The sequence below is a fragment of the Arvicanthis niloticus genome, chromosome 23 (genome assembly GCF_011762505.2).
Source record: "Arvicanthis niloticus isolate mArvNil1 chromosome 23, mArvNil1.pat.X, whole genome shotgun sequence".
Classification (NCBI taxonomy): domain Eukaryota; kingdom Metazoa; phylum Chordata; class Mammalia; order Rodentia; family Muridae; genus Arvicanthis; species Arvicanthis niloticus.
In genome coordinates this window covers 40220280-40240040 of record NC_133430.1, presented here as the reverse complement: position 1 = coordinate 40240040, position 19761 = coordinate 40220280, and the positions used below count along the sequence as shown (strand labels likewise).

Genomic DNA, 19761 nt, shown 5'->3' with positions numbered 1-19761 from the left:
CCTCTGTAGTAAGCCTTTGGGATGTATTTGAAAACAGTGTTGGCTCTGCCATTTTATGCTTGGTGTCTATCCATCGATGCTCGCCAGGTGGTTGGGCTAGTGGCGTTGGCTGCGTTTATTGTTCTTGTGCTGTTTTCATGGAGTCTCACTGTGTGGCCCAGGCTGATCTTAGGTGACTCTGGGCTTACGTGATCCCCAGGCCTCGGCTTCATCAGTGCTGGCACTTCAGGTACAGGCCACCTTCTCTAGCATATCTATTGTTACTGATTCCATTCTGTTGATTATAGAGAGAAACATTAGCTATTCCTATGGTTATTGATGTATCTTTTAGGTTTTAAATGGATATTATGTTGCCCAAAATGTTCAGATCAGTTTGTGTGTTTACCAGCAAACATATTAGCGTGCAGTTTTCATACTTCCATTGTCCCTAGGGGAAAGCTTTTCACCAGTTACACGATGATCCTACTCTTCTCTGTGTATGTTTAGATTTTTAAAACTACTTATGGGATTGCCTTTCATGTTTTTTTTTTTTTTTTAAAAACTTGGTGTATATGCAAATGTCTCTGTGTGGGCGTGCGCGTAGGTGAGTACAGGTCCTTTCCTAGTTCTGAAGAAGGCTTTGGGCTTCTTGGAGTTAAAGTTACAGGTAGTTGGTGCCACTTGGTTTGTATGTTGGGATCAAAATCAGAGATCTATGCAAAAGCAGAATGTGCTTGCTTTTAACTGATGAGCCATCCCTCCAGCTCTGACATTTTATCTTTTAAGTTCTTTACTTTTTTATTTTTCTTAAATGTGTGTGTGTATGTTTGGGTGTCCTGCTAGGACCTGAATTCACATCGTCTGGAAGAACAGTAGGCTCTTAACCACTGAGCCATCTCTCCAGTCCTGTCAATGACGGCCTCTTCTATTACCACTACTACTACTGCTTCTGCTGTTTCTTTTTTCTTTTTGTTTGTTTGTTTGTTTGTTTGTTTTTCAAGACACGGTTTCTCTGTGTAGTCTTGGCTGTCCTGGAACTCACTCTGTAGACCAGGCTGGCCTTGAACTCAGAAATCCGCCTGCCTCTGCCTCCCAAGTGCTGGGATTAAAGGCGTGCGCCACCACCGCCCAGCTCTGCTGCTGTTTCTGCTTCTCCCTCTCCTTCTCCTCCTTCTCCTCCTTCTCCTCCTTCTCCTCCTTCTCCTCCTCCTCCTCCTCCTCCTCCTCCTCCTCCTCCTCCTCCTTCTTTCCCTTCTCCTTCTCCTTCTCCTTCTCCTTCTTCTCCTCCTCCTCCTCCTCCTCCTCCTCCTCCTCTTTCTCCTCCTCCTCCTCCTCCTCCTCCTCTTTCTCCTCCTCCTCCTTCTTTCCCTTCTCCTTCTCCTTTTCCTCCTCCTCCTCCTCCTCCTCCTCCTCCTCCTCCTCCTCCTCCTCCTCCTCCTCCTCCTCCTCTTTCTCCTCCTCCTCCTTCTTTCCCTTCTCCTTCTCCTTCTCCTTCTCCTTCTCCTTCTCCTTCTCCTTCTCCTTCTTCTTCTCCTTCTTTCCCTTCCCCTTCTCCTTCTTCGGTAAATTTTACGCGCGCGCGCGCGCGCGTGTGTGTGTGTGTGTGTGTGTGTGTGTGTGTGTGTGTGTGTATGTGTGTGTGTGTATGAGAGAGGGAAACAAGAGGGAGAGGATGTGCTTTTGAGATGTGAGTGCAGGTGTGTGAATGGGTCAGGGGCCGCGGATCCCACTAGAGCTGCACTTCCAGGCCACTGTGAGATGCTCTGCACGACCAGGGCAGCTGGAACCCAGTGCAAGAGTTGCACTCACTTTTAACTGCTAAGCCATTTCTCCAGCACTCTTCATGTTCCTTTTTAAAGGGTTTTATGTATGGGGGCTGGAGGGATAGCTCAGTGTTTATATCACTTACTTTTCTTGCAGACGACCTAAATTCAGTTCCCAGAACCCTCATGGCCATTGGTAACTCCAGCGCCATGAGCTCTGACACCTTCTTCTGGCTGTTGTGAGCACCACACACACATGTGTTATACATACATACATACATACATACATACATACAAGCAAAACATTCATGCACATAAATAAATCTAAGAAAAAGAAAAGGGATTTCTTTATTATTAACATGCGTCTCGTGTGTGTGTGTGTGTGTGTGTGTGTGTGTGTGTGTGTGTGTGTGTGTGTGGTATGTATATGGAGGTCAACAGACTTTATGGAGTTGCTTCTCTCCTGTCTTTACTCTGGTTCTGGGAACTGAACTCGGGTTTCCAGGCTTGTGTAGCACCTTTTTCTTGCTTTTCTTGCTAAACCATTTTACTGGCCCATGCTTTTCATGTTCTTAATGGTCATTTTACTGCCTTGGGGTGGTGGAGTCTTACCTGCCCTGTGCCTGCCTAGTCTCTGTTTTCTGAATGTGCTTTTGTTCCCAATAGGCTGTAATCAGAGGGGCTGCATTCTAGCCCGCCCATTCTCAAAGATGCTTGACTAGGAGGTTCTCCTGGTTTAATCCAGCAGCACTGGGAGTGCTTGGTGGCATCTTTAGGGGATGAATGGATGCTTGCCTCCGTGGGAAGCCATTCCTGCTTCAGGTGCAAGAGACACCCCTGTCCAGACCTAAGGAAAGCCACCTTGTAGTCCCAAATGTCAAATGCTGAACTCTGTTATATTTAGGCCTCATTTCACCATGCATCTTTGGTCAGTGCTAAAGAATGCTTTTCAGGCGCTTCTCTCGGAGTAGCGTGTGCTAACGTGCCTGTTAACAATTGTGCTTTCCACAGATTGAGAAGCTTGCTCAGAGTCTGTCTTGCGATTACAATCAGCCTTCACCGGAGGAGGTTGTGAGTGTGGCTGAGTCATCCCCTACCTCAAGTCCTCCCAGTAAGAAGTGCTCCAAAGCTCAAGCTCAAGCAAGATGGCGGGGGTCCGCCAAGAAGGCTCTTCTTCAGTGGGCTCAGGAACAGTGTGCCGCGTGAGTAGTTTGCTGTGCCCAGACGAGACAGCTGTGTGCATCCATCCACACAACCTCGTGGACTTCCAGCTCTGACAGTCAGGCTGATGGGACACTCCCAGCAACACCATTTCTTAGTGAATCTTCCAGAAGTGGATCTTGCTGGGCTTAGTTGTTTCTGGTTTGAGAGATGGCAGCTCTACCCTGGCTGCTGGCTTTCCATAGTTTATTGCTGTGGGCAGATAAAGCAATATTTAAGTTCCCTATCGCTTTCTTTTATGAGATGGGGGGAGTCTCACTGTGTGGCTCTGGCTATCCACAAACTCACACTCACCTGCCTCTGCTTGGTATATGCTGGGAATAAAGGCACACACCAGCATGCCTGGCATTAAATATCTTTTCTTTTGGGCACAGTTCTCCCATGCATCTAGACAGAGGCTTTAGGGATAGAGTCTTACCTACTGGTGCTAGTTACTTAGTTTGTTGCTGCAGCAAAAGACCTGAAAGAGGCAACTTGTGCCTCCGGATGGGTTTCTCTTACCCCATTATGGGATCACAGTTCATCATGGCAGGGAAGGTATATCATCGGCAGGAGCACGAGGAGGCCGTCACAGGAACGGCCACCATGGTGCCTCCACGGTTACAAGCAGAAAGCAATGAGTCTTTGTGCTTCCTTGTCTTTTCCTTTTTATTCAGGCCAGAGCCCCAGCCCATGGTATCACTCACATTAATCTATCTACTCTGGGTAATCCCTGCCCGGAGACCCCCATCTTCCACGGTGATCCTAAATCCCACCAAGCTGACAGTCATGATTAACAATCACACCAATATAAGCCCTTTGAATGTCAAGACCATGTCTTCTTAAAACATGTTTTAAAATTACTGTTATTGTCATCGTGTGTGTGAGTGCAGCACAGGCCTGTCAGGGCCTGCCTGTGGAGGTCAGAGGGTAACTGTGTGGAGCGGTCTTCTCCTTCCACCTTTAGGTGGGCTCTGGGGATTGAACTCAGGCTGCCAGGCTTGTGTGATAACCTCTTGACTTGCTGAGCCATTTCACCATCCTGAGATAAGTGTGTAATAGGAGGAGGTGAATGAGCAAATGCCTAACGAATATGTGAAGTGTCATCATGTGGTCTATTTTTTTTTTACAATTAGTCTTCATTTCTGGGAAATTTAACTTTATTTTCTGATTGATCCTAAAAGGACTCCAGGAGATATTTTTTTATCTTTTGAAATTTGCTTATTTCCTATTATTGCGTTTGTCGTGTTTCTTATGTGTGTGTACCGTGGCATGCATGTAGAGGTCAGGGGGCAACTTTGTCCACTTGCTTCTCTCCTTCTACTGTTATGTGGATCCTGAGGATTGAACCCAGGCCACCAGGCTTACATGTCAAGTTCTTTACCATCATAAGTAGCCTTTATTTAATTCTCAAAATTATCTTTTAGTTACCATTGAAAACAGTAGAAACTTTTTTTTTTTAAACAACAGTCTCTATCACATTTTTTTGTACAGGTCTCAATCTGTCAATGTGACAGATTTTAAGTCAAGCTGGAGAAATGGGATGGCTTTTTTGGCTGTCATTCATGCCTTGCGACCAGACCTGATTAACATGGACAGCATGAGGCACAGATCCAACAAAGACAATCTGAAAGAGGCCTTCAGGATCGCAGAACACGAGCTGAACATCCCCAGATTGCTGGAACCGGAAGGTAGACAGTCTTCCTTCTTTTGGAATCTCCTTGTCCAGCATGAGGCTGCACCTGTGCTTCCCACCTGTGCTTCGCACCTGTGCACTTCACACCTGTGCACTTCACACCTGTGCACTTCGCACCTGTGCACTTCGCACCTGTGCACTTCACACCTGAGTTGGCATTACAGCAGTGTATTTTCCTACCGGAAGACTTAGCTCTTAACTGAATTTCATGGAATTAGGACTTTGCCACAATGACCTGACTTTTGTCACTGAGGGAGTGAAGTCACAGCTGAATGTAAGCCATGCCTTTACTGGGAGTAATCTGAGGCCTTGCCTTAATTTTCTTCTGGTATATTCTGTATTATGTCTTTCTGTATTATATTCTGTTTTTCCTGGGCCACAGCTCTCCTGTAAGGTTATTTTGGTCTTTTACCCTTGTTCACGTGTCTCCCTATTCTGGATCTCTCCTCCTGTGGTTGAGGAGAGCAGTGATTGCTGTTTCCTGACCTCCGTATGTGGTCAGCCACACTGGGGCATTCTTTCTGATCAACCCTTGTGTTTGATCATTGACAAGAAAATTCTAAAATGCCAGCTTTAACTTTATAGGGTTATTATTAAAATAATTTCTTTCTGAAGAATACTTTCGTATGGATTGTATTGCTTCTCAAATATTCCAATACATATTTATTTAAAAAATTAATGTTGGCTTGGGAAACAAATATAGAAGAATCTTTGAGTTTGAGGTCATTCTGGTATACGTAGCAAGTTCTGGGCTAGTCAGGTCTACATAGTGAGGGAGTAAAAACGAAGGAAGCAAGAAAGGAAAGAAAGAAGGAAGGAAGGCAAGTAAGCTGGGTTAGCAAGATTGCTCAATGGATAAAGGTATTTGCTGCCAAAAAAGGTGAAGTTATAAAAGTTGTATCTAAGATTAATGAAAAGTGCACTGAGCCAGCTATAGCGGCCTATGCAGGAGTGTAGATTAGACATGGCCCACGCCCACCTCCCCAAACACATACACCTAGACTTGTTTCCTATAAAGTTGACTTCTGTAAAGCTCATGTATCACATAATTGATAAATAACAAAGAGTATGATTTATTTTACTATGATGTCAAAATAGCCCAAGATTGCTTTTGTCGGATTTCACCACGCTCTTGTATCAATCTATAGGCTTCAGGTTGCAGAATTACATATGAGGGTAATGAGATGAGTATCAGTTGGTAACTTTCTATATGTTAATATGTAGAAGTATCAGGTATGTCAGAATCCCACTTGCTTTTCAGTGTTATGAATTATTTCTTTCCTGAGTCAAATACTAGTTTTTAAAGTGTATTAATTGCAACATGACAACTCTAGGCAGGACATATTTTAGTATTTCTTATTAGCAGTTGCCTCAGTGGGTTTTTTAGAAGTCAGTAAAAGGACAAATCAGATGCTTATATATGTCCTTTTGTGGTATAAATACAACCAGCATGCTGGTTCAGTTGCTATCACCAATCATGGAACAGAGTTAGAAGATGTTGGCAGCTCGGCTCTTTCCTTATTCGATGCTCATGCATGTTGGAAGCTGAGGAAGGAGAGTCAGCTGAGACCAGCCTGGGCTAACTAATGAGACCCTGTTTGAAAATATAAATAAATACAAATAAAGATTTAGTATACATGAATAATTCTGTAAAGCACAAATAATAGCAAAAAACGAAGTCCTTCCACTGGGAAGAGTTAAATCTCAGTATTTATTACCTTGTTTTTAAGGTAATTATTTTTCTTACATGTAACACAAACACTGGCCCACTGAAGTCAAGTTTATTCATCCCATGTATGAGTAAGTAAACTCTGAATGTCCTGGAGGAGTCTTCTACACAATGAATACTTTTTTACTGTACAGATGCCTAGACTACAGTGCCTGGAATCAGTTACACTCTCTGTGTGTTGCCTGGGGCACCATGTCTCCAGAAAGATAAATGCCTTTATTTTCTTCTCTCGACCCCTTGGATTGCTGTGTTGTCCCATAAACAACACTCAGAGGGATGTCAGGTTTTATACGATGATGCTGACTGTGCAATGCCTGCATTCCAGCTACTTCTGTCTGACTATAAGTCTAAGTTCTGAACTTCTGCACAGGGTTGGAGCCAGGAGGGTGAGCAGGGTGCAGGGCTGGTCCACAACTTTGGTTAATTCAGGAGCCTCTGAACCCAGTGGCCTACGCCATCTTCCCCCTGAGAACTAACTATGAGCTGATGGATGCTGTGGTGTGTCTTGCAGATGTAGATGTCGTGAATCCTGATGAGAAGTCCATCATGACTTACGTGGCCCAGTTCCTGAAGTATTCAAAGGATGTGCCTGGCCCTGGGGGCTCTGCACAGGTGTGTCTTTCTGGGGGCTCAGCACAGGTGTGTCTTCCTGGGGGCTCAGCACAGGTGTGTCTTCCTGGCTGCCTACTCAGTTTCTTTTGGTTGTACTCTAATGGTTTGATGTAAAAAGAAAAACGAAACAAAACCAAAAAACTCATGAAATTTAAGTTGCACACACAACTTAAATGTGCAATTCATGACTGGCAAGGGTGGCACATGCATTTAATCCCAGTACTTGGGAGGCAGAGGCAGGTGGATCTCTGAGTTCAAGGCCAGCCTGGTTCCAGGACAGCCAGGGATACCCTGTCTTGAAAAAACAAACAGGGGCTGGAGAGATGGCTCAGAGGTAAAGAGCTCTGGCTGCTCTCCCAGAGGTCCTGAGATCAATTCCCAGCACCCACATGGTGGCTCATAAGCATCTATAATGATATCTGGCGCCCTCTTCTGGCCTGCTGGTATACATGCAGATAGAACACTGTATATGTAGAAAATAAGAAAATCCTGAAAAGAGAAAAAACAAACAAACCTGCAATTCGTTCAAGTATGTAAAACATACAGGCAGTCATAGTTTCAATATCCAGAATGTTCCATTATGCCTCTTTTCTAGGCTTATTCCAGGAAAGTAATATTTTAATTTCTTTCACTATAATTTGTTTTGTCTGATTTTTTTTTTTTTTAAGTTCATGGGGTGAACTGAGCTCTGCTGAGTCATTCAAACAGCTTCTAGATAGGCATTGCATTAGTTCTGTGTTAGGCTGACAAATAGCATGGAATAACAACTTTAAGAGAGAAATGCTTATTTCAGCTCCCAGTTTGTGGGGTTGGGCCATAGCCAGCTAGCCTTGCTCGTTGTAATGGACAGTGTATGACAGAACCAGGGAAGTGCCGATTAGAAAGAGACTAGAGTTCAGCGGTCCCCTCTTTGGGTTATGCCCTCTGTGACATAAAGCTTTGCACTAGGTCCGACCTCTTAGTTTCTTCCCATTGTGTGTTGCTAGTGCCCTCTGTAGTGTTCACGCCTATGATGTCATCATTCAAGAGCCAAACTATAGCTGCATTGCACAGGATGAGTTATAAATTAAGCTGCCTTTTGGATAATTTTTTGGAATAAGATTTATTTATTGTTTGTTTTGGAGGGACACGGTCTCCCCCTTTGTAGCCCTGGATGCCCTGGAACTCACTTTATAGCCCCGGCTGCCTCTTGAGTGCTGCGGTTAAAGGTGTGTGCCACCACACTTGCCTGTTTATTGATTTATTTGGGTATTTTGTCTGCATGCCTGTCCGTGCACCACATTCATGCAGTACCCATGATGGCCAGAAGAGGGATTGGATGTCCAGAACTGGAGGTAACACACCACAGTTCATAGCCATGTGGGTGCTGGGAACTAAACCCCGGTGTTCCGGAAGAGTCTGCAGTGCTGTTGTCCAGCAGCCGTCTCTCCAGTCCTTTTGAACAATTTACAGATAATAAAATTTTGACCTATTGTAACCTGTATTTGTTTTACTGAAATAGTCATATACTATAAAGTTAAGCTATTTAAAGTGTTCAGTTCAGTAGCTTTTAGGTATTTACGAAATCATGCAACCATTCCCCTTCATTGAACATGCCTCCAACTGGCAGATTTTGTCCCCTTTTGCTCACAGCTTGGTCGGAATGGAACTGTCGGAATGGAATTGTGTTCTCCACACACAGGGAGGCATGGTGCTCTGCCCCTGGTCTTGGCTTGTGGAGATTTCCTGGAATCGCTGCTAAGTTGGTTTTGATTATTCAGTTTACAGCCACTGAGATGAAAAAAAATTTCCTCACGTCCATGAAGATATAAATGAGTGTGGTGACTGTAGCAAAGTCCTAATAAAATCCACATTATTTTAAATGTGCTTTTAAATGGCTTTCTCAAGCACATTTACGTACTTTTTGTCTGATGAACTAGGCTGCCTCTCCAGCCGTCTTAGCTGAGGCTGTTGGCAACATTGTTGCTGGTTCTGAAGTGACTCTCTGGGAGACACTAGGCTTAGAAATGAGCGGCTCTTTTCTGACTTGCCGAGAGGCTCCTCCTTCCTAATTAATATTTATATAAAATTACAGATTCGACTGACTATGAAATTGGGAACAAAAATATTAAGCCGCCTTTTTGTTTACTAGAATAAGAAGGCAAGTGAACGGGAAACTGTAACCTCTGGCAGAACAATCTGCATTCAGATGTGAGCATGCCCACTGAAGCTATCAGGGGAAAGGGCACCCCTCACTTGTATAGGACAGCACATCCTGAAACTGTGCTAGTGGGCTTATTGTTGCTGTTTGTTTATTTGGTTGGTTGGTTTGGTTGTTTAATCTTAAGGTATTCATGATGTCTTTTGGTGTGAACGGTTTTGGCAGTGAACCTGCTGGAAAGTGATTTAGGAGGTTGTCAAGATGGTAACGTGAGAGGGTAAAGATGCTTGGCGTTTGCCGAGCAAGCCTTTGCAACTCCTGGGAAGGTGGAAGGAGAGCGCTGACTCCACAGGGCTGTCTTCTGACCTCCATATTCTTGCCTTGCTGTGTGTGTGTGTGTGTGTGTGTGTGTGTGTGTGTGTGCGCGCGCGCGCGTGTGTCCACCTAATCATCCTTGATGATAAATAACATTAAAAATTAAAAAATGATCTATGGTGTTTCTTAAAAGAACTAAAGAACATTGGAAACAGATAGGCTATCTATCTATCTATCTATCTATCTATCTATCTATCTATCTATCTACATCTATCTATCTATCTATCTATCTATCTATCTATCTATCTTATCTATCTATCTATCTGGAGATTTGTTTACTTTTTTTTTTGAGACAGGATTTCTCTGTGTTATCCTGGCTGTCCTAGAACTTGCTAAGTAGACCAGGCTGGTCTTAAACCCATCAAGCAGATCGTCAGGCAGAGAGCCATGTGCCTCTGTCTTCTAAGTACTAGAATTAAAGATGTTCTTTTACTTTTATGTCTCTGCATGTTTGCCTGGATGTTTGTATGTGTGACACAGGTGTGCTTGGTGCTTCTAAAGTGGGTGTGGAGTCAGAGGGTCACCTGGAAGTGGAGTTACAGACAACGTTAAACTGCCATGTGGATGCTGGGAATTGAACCCGTGTCCTCTGGAAGAGCAGTGATTGCTTTTTAGCCTATGGGCCACCTCTCAGTCCCCATTTAAAAAAAAAGTATATATATTATATAATTATATTATATATGCATATTGGTTTCCAAATATATATTCTTTTGAGAAATCCTTTTTTTTTTTTTTTTTTTTTTTTTTTTGCAATGTGACTTTCAGGTGTTAGTGTCAGTCTATTTTAAATGTAAGGTGTTACAGGAACCAGAAGAATTTCTCTTGGGGATGGTGAGTCATTGGTATATAATAACAATCCATTGCTCTTTTAAGCTGTCAATTTTATTGCTCATAGAAATCGCTCATAGTTCAAATATATGTGTGTGTGCATGTTTACATGTCTGAATTACAGGCCAAGGTGAGGGATGCTATGGTCTGGCTGACTCTGCAAGAGGAGAGATTACAGAAGATGCTGAAGGATTTGGCAAGTGAGACCTACTGTAACAAGTATCAGGTGAGTAAGACTTTAGACACTTGCTTGTATTGCCTTGGGGAAGAGTAACAAAGTATACATTTAGAAAACTACTGTCGTCTTAGGGTTTCTATTACTGTGAGCAGACACCATGACCACAGCAACAAGGAAACATTTAATTGGGGCCCACTGAGGTTTAGTCCATTATTATTGTCATGGCAGGAAGCATGGCGGCATGCAGGCAGGCATGGTGCTGGAGAGGTAGCTGAGTTCTACATCTAGGCAGCAGGAAGGGAGACTGAGAAGCACTTCCTCCAACAAGACCACACCAACTCCAACCGGGTCACACCTCCTAATAGTGCCATGCCCTATGGGTGTCCATTTTTATTCCTACTACCACAAGTACACTTTAGAAAACTCTTAAGAGAATATTTAGTATTAAACAAACAACCCCAGACTTGGTACTGAATTCTAGGACAGTGCCTCTGAAGCCTTCCTTCATGGATGCGTTTGTTAAATACAGGTTTAGATTCAGGAGCTCTGGCCAGGGCCCAAGATCCCATGTTGCTCATATGGTTCTTGATACTGCTGGTCCACGGAGTAGTTTGATCTGCAGAACTCTACAGCAAGGGATGCCAAACTATACCCCCTGGCCCTGGACTCCTCCTGTTACAAAGAAAATGATGCAGACTAGCACTGTGCTTATTGAAGTACTCTTCACAGTTATTCGTGCTGTACCCGGGCCTGAGCTGTTGGGAAAGAGACTAAATGGTCCACGAGATCAAATATTTATCATCCTGCCCACTGTAATGTTCTTCAGTCCCTGTTTTTGAGAAGAACATTCCCTCATCATGAATATTGAATAAAAGGGGGAAAAAACCAGGTTATCAATTGCACTTCTCAGAATTATAGTACAGGGCTTCATCCAGAAGTCTTGTGTACAGTAGTGATGTTATCCCTGAACACCGACCATTTGCTATGGAGCACCCTTGCTGACAAGTCTTTTACAGGCTAACACTTCTCGATGAGCTTGGTGGTGTTAACTGAGTTTCACACATGAAGACATTGAGGTTTAGAGGGACTAAAAGACTTCTCTCAATGTATACAGCATCTCAAGAGTAGAGTGTGGCTTTAAGGCTCTCTGGTCTTTTCACATTTTGTTGGGAGTTTCCAGGACATGTTAGTTGTTAACTGTACAATCCTTGACGGAGCAAAGGAAGCTTTCTTAGAACCCATTGTCTATGTAATTTTGTGCTTCCCACCAGTTTTTGGTCCTGAATAAGGATGATATTGTCATGTGCTTGTGCAGCCCTTAGCGCTTTCTGGGCCTTCGTTGCCCCAAGGGAGCTGGATGAATCAGCCTTTCCAAATCCAACATTGAGTGGATCATGTGACTTGTGGACCGTGCCATCCTGCTTGGCTCAAAGTCTGTAGGAGAAGAAGGGACCAAAAATTCTCTTCTTCCTTTGATCTATAGATTCTATGCACTTCTTCCCCAGGCACACGTTTGAGGTGGAAGAGATGCTCACTGTTCAGTGGACGTACCTTGTTCCTACTATGTCTTTGATTTAGAAATGTATCATAGATTCATGTTTCTTCAGCAAAAAGTTTTATGAAGTTATTATCAGAGCTAAAGTAAATTATTTGCTATTTATTTATGTATTTATCTATCTATTTATTTTCAAGGCTAGGTAATACTAATTTCTTCATCCTCCCCTTGAATTCTTGAGTTCAAATAATTTTTGTCTCAGCCTCTCACATATCTGGGACTATAAAGGTCCCTACCACCATGTCCAGGCTCTATTAAGTATGAATATGAATATCATTAATGGTTGTATAATGTGTTAACACAGAATTGTAACTCTAAAACACTAATACTGCATACAAGTGCAAACCAAGAAAAACTTTATTCTGAGACTTTGAGTGTGGGCAGAAGGGGATTTTTAGTTGGACAGAATGCATCGGGGAGAGTTGGATCATCTATGTTGGTCATAAGCCACTTTGGAAATCATCGTGTGGCTCAGGTGTGTATGCCATGCACTTGGGAAGCTGAGAAAGGAGGATTGGTGTAAGTCTGAGGCCAGCTTTGGGTACATAGTGAGTTCCATTACCAATCTGAGATACAGAGTGAGACCCATCCCACAAAAGCAAAGCCAACCACCATCATTTATACAGGAAATGGCAAGGCAGCAGTTATCTTGTTTGCTCTGGGTTGGGCAGATTTTCATATGTGGCATCATGATCTGATGTCTAGAGACAGGTGGCTTTGCCACTCCCTTGCAGTAGAAATCCCATAACTGACACCCGTGGGTCATTTTGTTGTTACTCAGAGAGAGGATACAGGATCCAGAGATTTTAACCTTTGCCTAAGCCAGACTTTAACATGACCTTTAGCTTATATATCTTTAATTAGCAGATTACATCTTATAAATGGAATGAAGTGTGTGTTTCAAGGTTATTATGAAATGCTCTTCTAACTGCAGAGTCTGCTATCATTTATGGAGTCATTGAATGAAGAAAAGGAATCCTTTGTGGACGTCCTGTCACTGAAAGGGAGGATGAGAGAGCTGAATGAAGATGAGTTACAGCTGAGACAAGGCTGGACCAGACTCATGCACCAGGTGACTGTGTTATACCACCTAGAACTCTTCTGGGGTGGTTTTGTTAGGTAAAGTCTTGACTCTAGACTTTCATCAGACCTCTGTAGGAGACAGGATAGGTGCTTCACCAGAGCATGGGTTCATGCTTTGCCTCCCTGCCCCCATAATGTTATTTATATAGGAGTTTAAACTTTAAGAGAGGTTTATGGCATTCTGCTTAAACACAAAGGTTATCCAAAGCTACGCTGGCCATTAATTCTTGGTTTACCATAGTGATAAGGTAGTATTTCCTATTGGAGGTGATTGATGTTTTGGGTGAACTGTAGCCTCTTCCCTCCCATCCTTTATCAGAATCAATACCTGTTTGGAAGACAATCTGGAAATACATGTAGGATGATCGTGTTTGTGAGTGCCATATACATTTACGGTTTCATCCTCTTGAGATTATTGAGATTTGGTTTATGGTCCAACATATGGTGTAACATTAAAACCACATGCCTTTGGAAAAGCTTGTATTCTTTAGCAATCTTGTATGATATTAATATTAGTTAAGTCAAGGTGGCTAATACTCGTGCCCAGCCTCTCTATGTCTCGACTGGCTTATATCTCGTTCTATAGCTGCTGAAAGAGAAGTTTAAAAATCTGTGGAAACCCTTCTTCAATTCTGTCAAGGTCTGCTTTGTGCATTTAAAAACCTTATCAAGTGTGTCATAGGTACGTGAGAGTTAGTTCAGAAAATGTCAGTTCATCAGAAAGATATAACTCACTAAATACTACTGATATTTGGTGAGTGTTTCACTTGGTGTCTGCTTCATCTGAAATGAATGTCATGTTCTGACCCTGTTATTCTGATGCTATTTAAATTAGACATTTCCCCTCATTTTTCTTTTCTTCTTCTTCTTCTTCTTCTTCTTCTTCTTCTTCTTCTTCTTCTTCTTCTTCTTCTTCTTCTTCTTCTTCTTCTTCTTCTTCTTCTTTTTTTTTTGGTTTTTCGAGACAGGGTTTCTCTGTGTAGCCCTGGCTGTCCTGGAACTCACTCTGTAGACCAGGCTGGCCTCAAACTCAGAAATCCACCTGCCTCTGCATCCCAAGTGCTGGGATTAAAGGCGTGCGACACCACTGCCTGGCCCCTCATTTTTCTCTACCCATTTGAGCCATTATAGTTCACTTACTAAAGACGACACACGGATTTTTCTTTTCTTATTTATTCTGAGAATTCTGACCTTTTAATCGGAGTGTTTAGTACATTATACTTAATATAATTCTTCCTACCACTTAGTTTACATGTATCATTTTCCTCTTTGATGTGTGTGCTTCCTCTGTTTTTGAACCTTCATTTTATTAAAGAATTCTGTTTTAATATGTCTGTCAGTTTTGGGGCTCCTTTTGTTTGTTAAGTGTTTAGTGATAGCTCTAGGTGTTATACATTCTAAACTATTTATAGTTTAAATTTTAAGCTGTATAATTTCTTATTATACAACTTTTTTTTTTTACCATGTAGCACCTGTTTTTCAGAAGTTTTTTTTTTTTTTAAATATGTGTTTTATTATCATTCCTTAAACACCTGTTTGTTCTCTAACAAGAGACAGACAGTGTGTGGCTCTAAATGGGACAGGAAATTGTCATCACAATGTGTGAATCGGATACAGAGTCTAGTTTTGAATTTAAAAATATGTTTTCTATTTTGAATTATGTGTACACCTATGTGTCTCAGTGTGGGCATGTACACACAAGTGCAGGTATCCAAAGAGGCAAAGGCATTGTGCTGTCTTAAAGCTGAAGTTGGTTAGGCACACAGCATAGGTGCTGGGAACCAAACTTGGGTCCTTATGCTGTGCTTGTTTATATATAAACATATGTGTGTTATATATATTTTGCTCTGAGCAACTATGCCTTAAGAAATTTTTAAGTTTATTTATATTTGTAATTCTCTGTGTGTGTGTGTGTGTGTGTGTGTGTGTCTCTGTGTGTGTGTGTGTGTCTGTGTGTGTCTGTGTGTCTGTGTGTCTGTGTGTGTCAGGGGTAGATATGTGCATGTTTGTGCAGATGCCCGTGGAAGTCAGAAGAGCTGGACTTACGGTGGTTGTGAGTGACTCAGCATGCATGCTGGGAGCTGATCCATGCTCCACTACAAGAGGAGCAAGGTGCCTTAACTGCTGACTCATCTCCCCAGCCCTCATTTTAAAGTACTTAAGAGAAAACTCCAGTCTTTCATGGCCACCTAGATAGTTACCATTGCTAGCTGGTCATAGTGGCCACACCTTTAATCCCAGAACTTGGCAGAGGCAGGTGAATCTCTGTGAGTTAGTTCAAGGCCAGCCTGGTCTACAAATCAAGTTGCAGGCCAGCCAAAGTTACATGAGGAGACCCTGTCACACACACACACACACACACACACAAAACCAACCAACCAACCAAACAAAAAAACAACAACAAGGGGGGAAGAATATTTGCAATTTCTAGTTCTTCCTACAGCTTTTGAGCATTTCTTAATCATCCCATCCCCATAACTCCTTACCTGATAACATAACACAGTAACAGATTGGCTTCATTTTCCTTGATTTCCAAACATGTTTATTTTGCCTTTATTTTTAAAATTAATTTTATTAATATTTAATTTACACATCTTATGATTTACCCATTTTACATGGATAATGAAATGGTTGTATGTCTGTCTGTAAATTGTTATGTGTTGCAAAGTGTATGTGTTTGTAGCGAGTGGGCAGATGCATGAATGACCCTGTTTGGAGGCCCAAGAATAACATCATTTTTTTTTTCTATTGCTTTTTGATTTCCTACCTTTGCATCTCTCTCTGAGCTAGAAGCTTGCCTTTTTGGCTTGTTTGTCTAGCAAAATAGTGAGCTTTTGGAATTTTTGTATGTTCTCCTCCAATGCTGGAGGTATGGCCATGTGCCGCCATGCCCTTGTGTGGGAGTGCGGGGGTGGGGGAGTGTGAATTTAAGTCCCCGTGCTTGTAGATAGATTGTTCCTGCCCACTGAACCCTCCTTTCCTCAGCACCAGTAATGTTTTATAATGAAAAATTTTATTTTTTATGATTATGTGTGTGTCTGTGTATCTCTGTGTATGTATGTGTGTCTTGTGTCCATGTGTTTATGCATATGAGTGCAGTTCTCACAGAGGCCAGAAGATGTCAGATCCCCTGGAGCCTGAGTTTCAGACAGTAGTAAGCCATCCTGTGTAAATGGTACTGGGAACCCAGCTTGGGTCCTTTGTAAGACAGGATGCCACCCCTGAAGCCCCCCATTAAATGATTTTTAAATGAATGTATTGAGTTCATTATAGAATTTACTCATGCTAATATATTTACAGAGAGACTCTATGGCTCCCTGTTTTCCGTCCAGGCGCTGCACAGGAGACAGTTGTGGATCTCTGCTTGCCCATCAGGAGTGACACCTATTTTTGCAATGTCTTTTCTAAATCATTTACTGTATGTGTCAGATAAGTGTGCTTGGCTTCCCGGAGCCACTCTCAAGAGATCTTATCTGAGGAACTAGTGCAGCTCCAGGAATGTCACCACCAGACAACAGTGCCCAGTGCATTCTGGGAACCTGTTGTAAAATGACTGAAGCTGTGTGCAGCAACTAGTCCATAATAATATGAAAATCAGTGAAGCGTTGTCTGTATAGTTCAGAGTGTTCCAGGCCACAGAGATGTGGCTTGATTTTTTTTTTCTTTCAGAATATGATTTGAAAAAAATACCTGAAATAATGAGAAAACTGCAAAAAGAATTATTTCATAAGGTTAAAAGCTCCAAACTAATAGTATATTAGAAATCTATTTTTTTCTTGGTGCAGTGAAATGAGACAAGCTAATTTTAAACTCACTAGGCATTTCAAGTTAATGCCATCTATACAATTTTGGTTCCATAGTTTATAAATATAGGTATATTTTACTTACTATTATTTATTTTATTTTATTTTATTTTTGTTTTTTGAGACAGGGTTTCTCTGTGTAGCCCAAGCTGTCCTGGAACTCACTCTGTAGACCAGGCTAGCCTCGAACTCAGAAATCCACCTGCCTCTGCCTCCCAAGTGCTGGGATTAAAGGCGTGCGCCACCACTGCCTGGCTATTAATTTTAAAGTTGGCATACAAAGTAACATATTTCTTTATGGCATTTTCGTATATGCACTTAAGTTAGTAAGTTCTTTCCTCTTAAGCCTGCTGCAGGGGTTGGGGTCTTAGCTCGGTGGTAGAGCGCTTGCCTAGCAAGCACAAGGCCCTGGGTTCGGTCCTCAGCTCTGAAGAAAAAAAAAAAAAAAAAGCCTGCTGCAGACAATAACAACATTACCTAATTTTGATCTGGTAAGACCTTTCATATGCTTTCAGCCAAATTAAAAACTAATCCTTTTGGAAGGATGTGTAGAATGAATGTGTGTGTGTGTGTGTGGTTGTGGGGGGGGGTGCGTGTGTGTGTGTGTGTGTGTGTGTGTGTGTGTATGCGTGTGTGTGTTCATTGTTCCAGAATAAGAAGGAACGAAGGTAAATGTTGCCACTGTTTGTCTCCTAAAAGTTTTGATTTCATTAAAAATATGGAGAGCTTGAGTTGAGTCAGAGCAGGGCTCCCTCAGCTTCTCGTGCTTTTCTTTCTTAAAATCATTTTCTATAACTCAGGGCATATAGGAATATAAAAATAGGCATGCCAACCAAGCATTTACTAAATTCCATAAATCATAAGGGATTTATTTTAGGGAGGTAAATGTGCTTGCAGAAAACCCGATGACCTTACTTTGGTCCCCAGAACCTGCAGGGTAGAAGATGAGGACTTGGGTCAAGATGGGATTTACTGAAGGGAAGAAGGGAGGGTCAGGTGGAATGTTGACCTGTGGTTAGAGCTAGTGAGAGAGCAAGCTCTGTGTGTGTGTGTGTGTGTGTGTGTGTGTGTGCACGTGCGTACACATGCACATGTGTACATGTATGTGTGGGTGAAGTGTGGTTACAGTGTTGTCCTAAGGAGGATTTCTGTTCATCTAGAAACCCTGACTAAAACCAGTCAAAGGACACGTGACCATGTGGTGTTTTAGACAGTTCTTTCTGTGACTGTCCCTGTTTGGAGGATGACTTTAAATAGTTCCAATTTCCCCTATGCAACTTACTCGAGATTCTCCCAACCCCATATTTTCCCCCTTGTGTCTGTTCCGACAGCGTTTAAACTAATTATATCCCTCCTCTGTAACTAGTAAAATAATATTTAGATCTAAGAGGCTTGCCCATTGATAAAATTCCTAATATTTAGATCTAAGAGGTTTGCTTATTGATAAAATTCCTAATATTTAGAACTAAGAGGTTTGCCCATTGATAAAATTCCTTTAGTGAGTCAGCCTAGGCTTTCTGAGGCACTTGAAGTAAACACACGTCGGTGAAGAAGTGGGCTGGGCTGGCTGACGGCTCTGCCTTATTTCAGGTCGCTGCATGGAAAGCCCAGCTGGATGACGCCTTGCCCTCCCCGCTCAAAGAGACTGAAGCGTGGCTGAAGGATGTAGAGGGAGTTGTGGAAGAAGGGGTGCCGACCTCCCAGAATTACTCTGAAGCCAGGACTTTGATCCAAGGGAAAATGTCTCTACTCAAGGTGGGAAAAGAAACTCATGGAAAAAATTAACCCTTTCTTAGGATCTGTCTTTGAGAAAAACTGTATTCTATGAAGAGGAGAATCAAATATGGTGGTGGCTGAGGGTGGTGTAGCATGTGTCCCCTGCGACCCAGAGACTCTCCTGGTAGCACCAGCTGTAATCCCAGCACCTGGGAGGTAGAACAGGAGATCTGGAGTTCAGGGTGATTCTTGGCTTTCTAGTAAATCTAAGGCAACCTGGGCCACATGAGACCCTGTGACACAAACAACCCCCAATTAAATGGAGGTGTTTTCATGTTCACCACTGTTGAGCTGTTCAAGACAGAAATCAGGAAAGGTAGAGTCCAGTTGACTCTAAAGCAGCTGTGACATCCAACCAAGAAACAACCCAAAAGATGCCAAGGGGAAGAAATTGAGGGTGATTGGGTTCTCATTGCAAATGTGTGGGCAAATATGGTTTCTGAGAGTTCCAGCAGTTATGTCTCCAGAGGCATGGAGAGACTTGGGAGAGCAAAGGATTTTGCTAACGACTTTGCCAAAGACATTGCTTGCCACCGTTTGGGAAAATGTCCCATTTAAAACATTTATGCTGAAATAATGGATATGAAAATCTTAGGTAAAAAGAACAGATGAGAACCAGACATGGTGGCTCGTACCTATGAGCATAGCACTCTGAAGGCTGAGACAGGAGCATTACCACAAGTTTAAGGCTAGTCTAGGGTGCATAGTGAGTTCCAGGCCAGCAGAGTTTACAATATATGACTGACTGTATTTCAGTCAATTGATCGATCCATCAGGCTTTCTGACATTTATTTGAAAACAGATATAGCATAGGCATAACGGACTTTCCTTCCTTTGTAGCACTTAGAGATAAATTGGATTTTCATGTTTCTAAATTTCAGAGTCTGATGGGCAGCTTCGACTATCATTTGAATGTTCTTCTGGCCTTTGAAACCAGAGCTGAGAAGAGCCTGCCGGCTGTGCCTCCGGCTAAACTCGAGGAAATGACCAGACGGTTTGTAACAGCTACTCACAAGCTCTGTGATTGAAGAGAGCGATTCCCGC

At 42.5% G+C, this 19761-nt stretch overlaps 1 protein-coding gene across 8 annotated transcripts in view; it reads left to right on the top strand.

The window, feature by feature from the left end:
- Window positions 1–19761, top strand: part of Syne2 (spectrin repeat containing nuclear envelope protein 2) — a 309215-nt gene that overhangs the window by 68936 nt on the left and 220518 nt on the right. For 5 of the 8 annotated variants that reach the window (XM_076921984.1, XM_076921987.1, XM_076921986.1 and 2 more), the window contains exons 7-13: window positions 2754–2944; window positions 4437–4633; window positions 6879–7033; window positions 10447–10548; window positions 12990–13127; window positions 18532–18696; window positions 19599–19711. In XM_076921984.1, the coding sequence (XP_076778099.1) occupies window positions 2754–2944; window positions 4437–4633; window positions 6879–7033; window positions 10447–10548; window positions 12990–13127; window positions 18532–18696; window positions 19599–19711 (1061 nt within the window). The remainder of the gene's footprint in view (window positions 1–2753; window positions 2945–4436; window positions 4634–6878; window positions 7034–10446; window positions 10549–12989; window positions 13128–18531; window positions 18697–19598; window positions 19712–19761) is intronic. The other 3 variants (XM_076921989.1, XM_076921988.1, XM_076921985.1) reach the window with 1 other exon arrangement.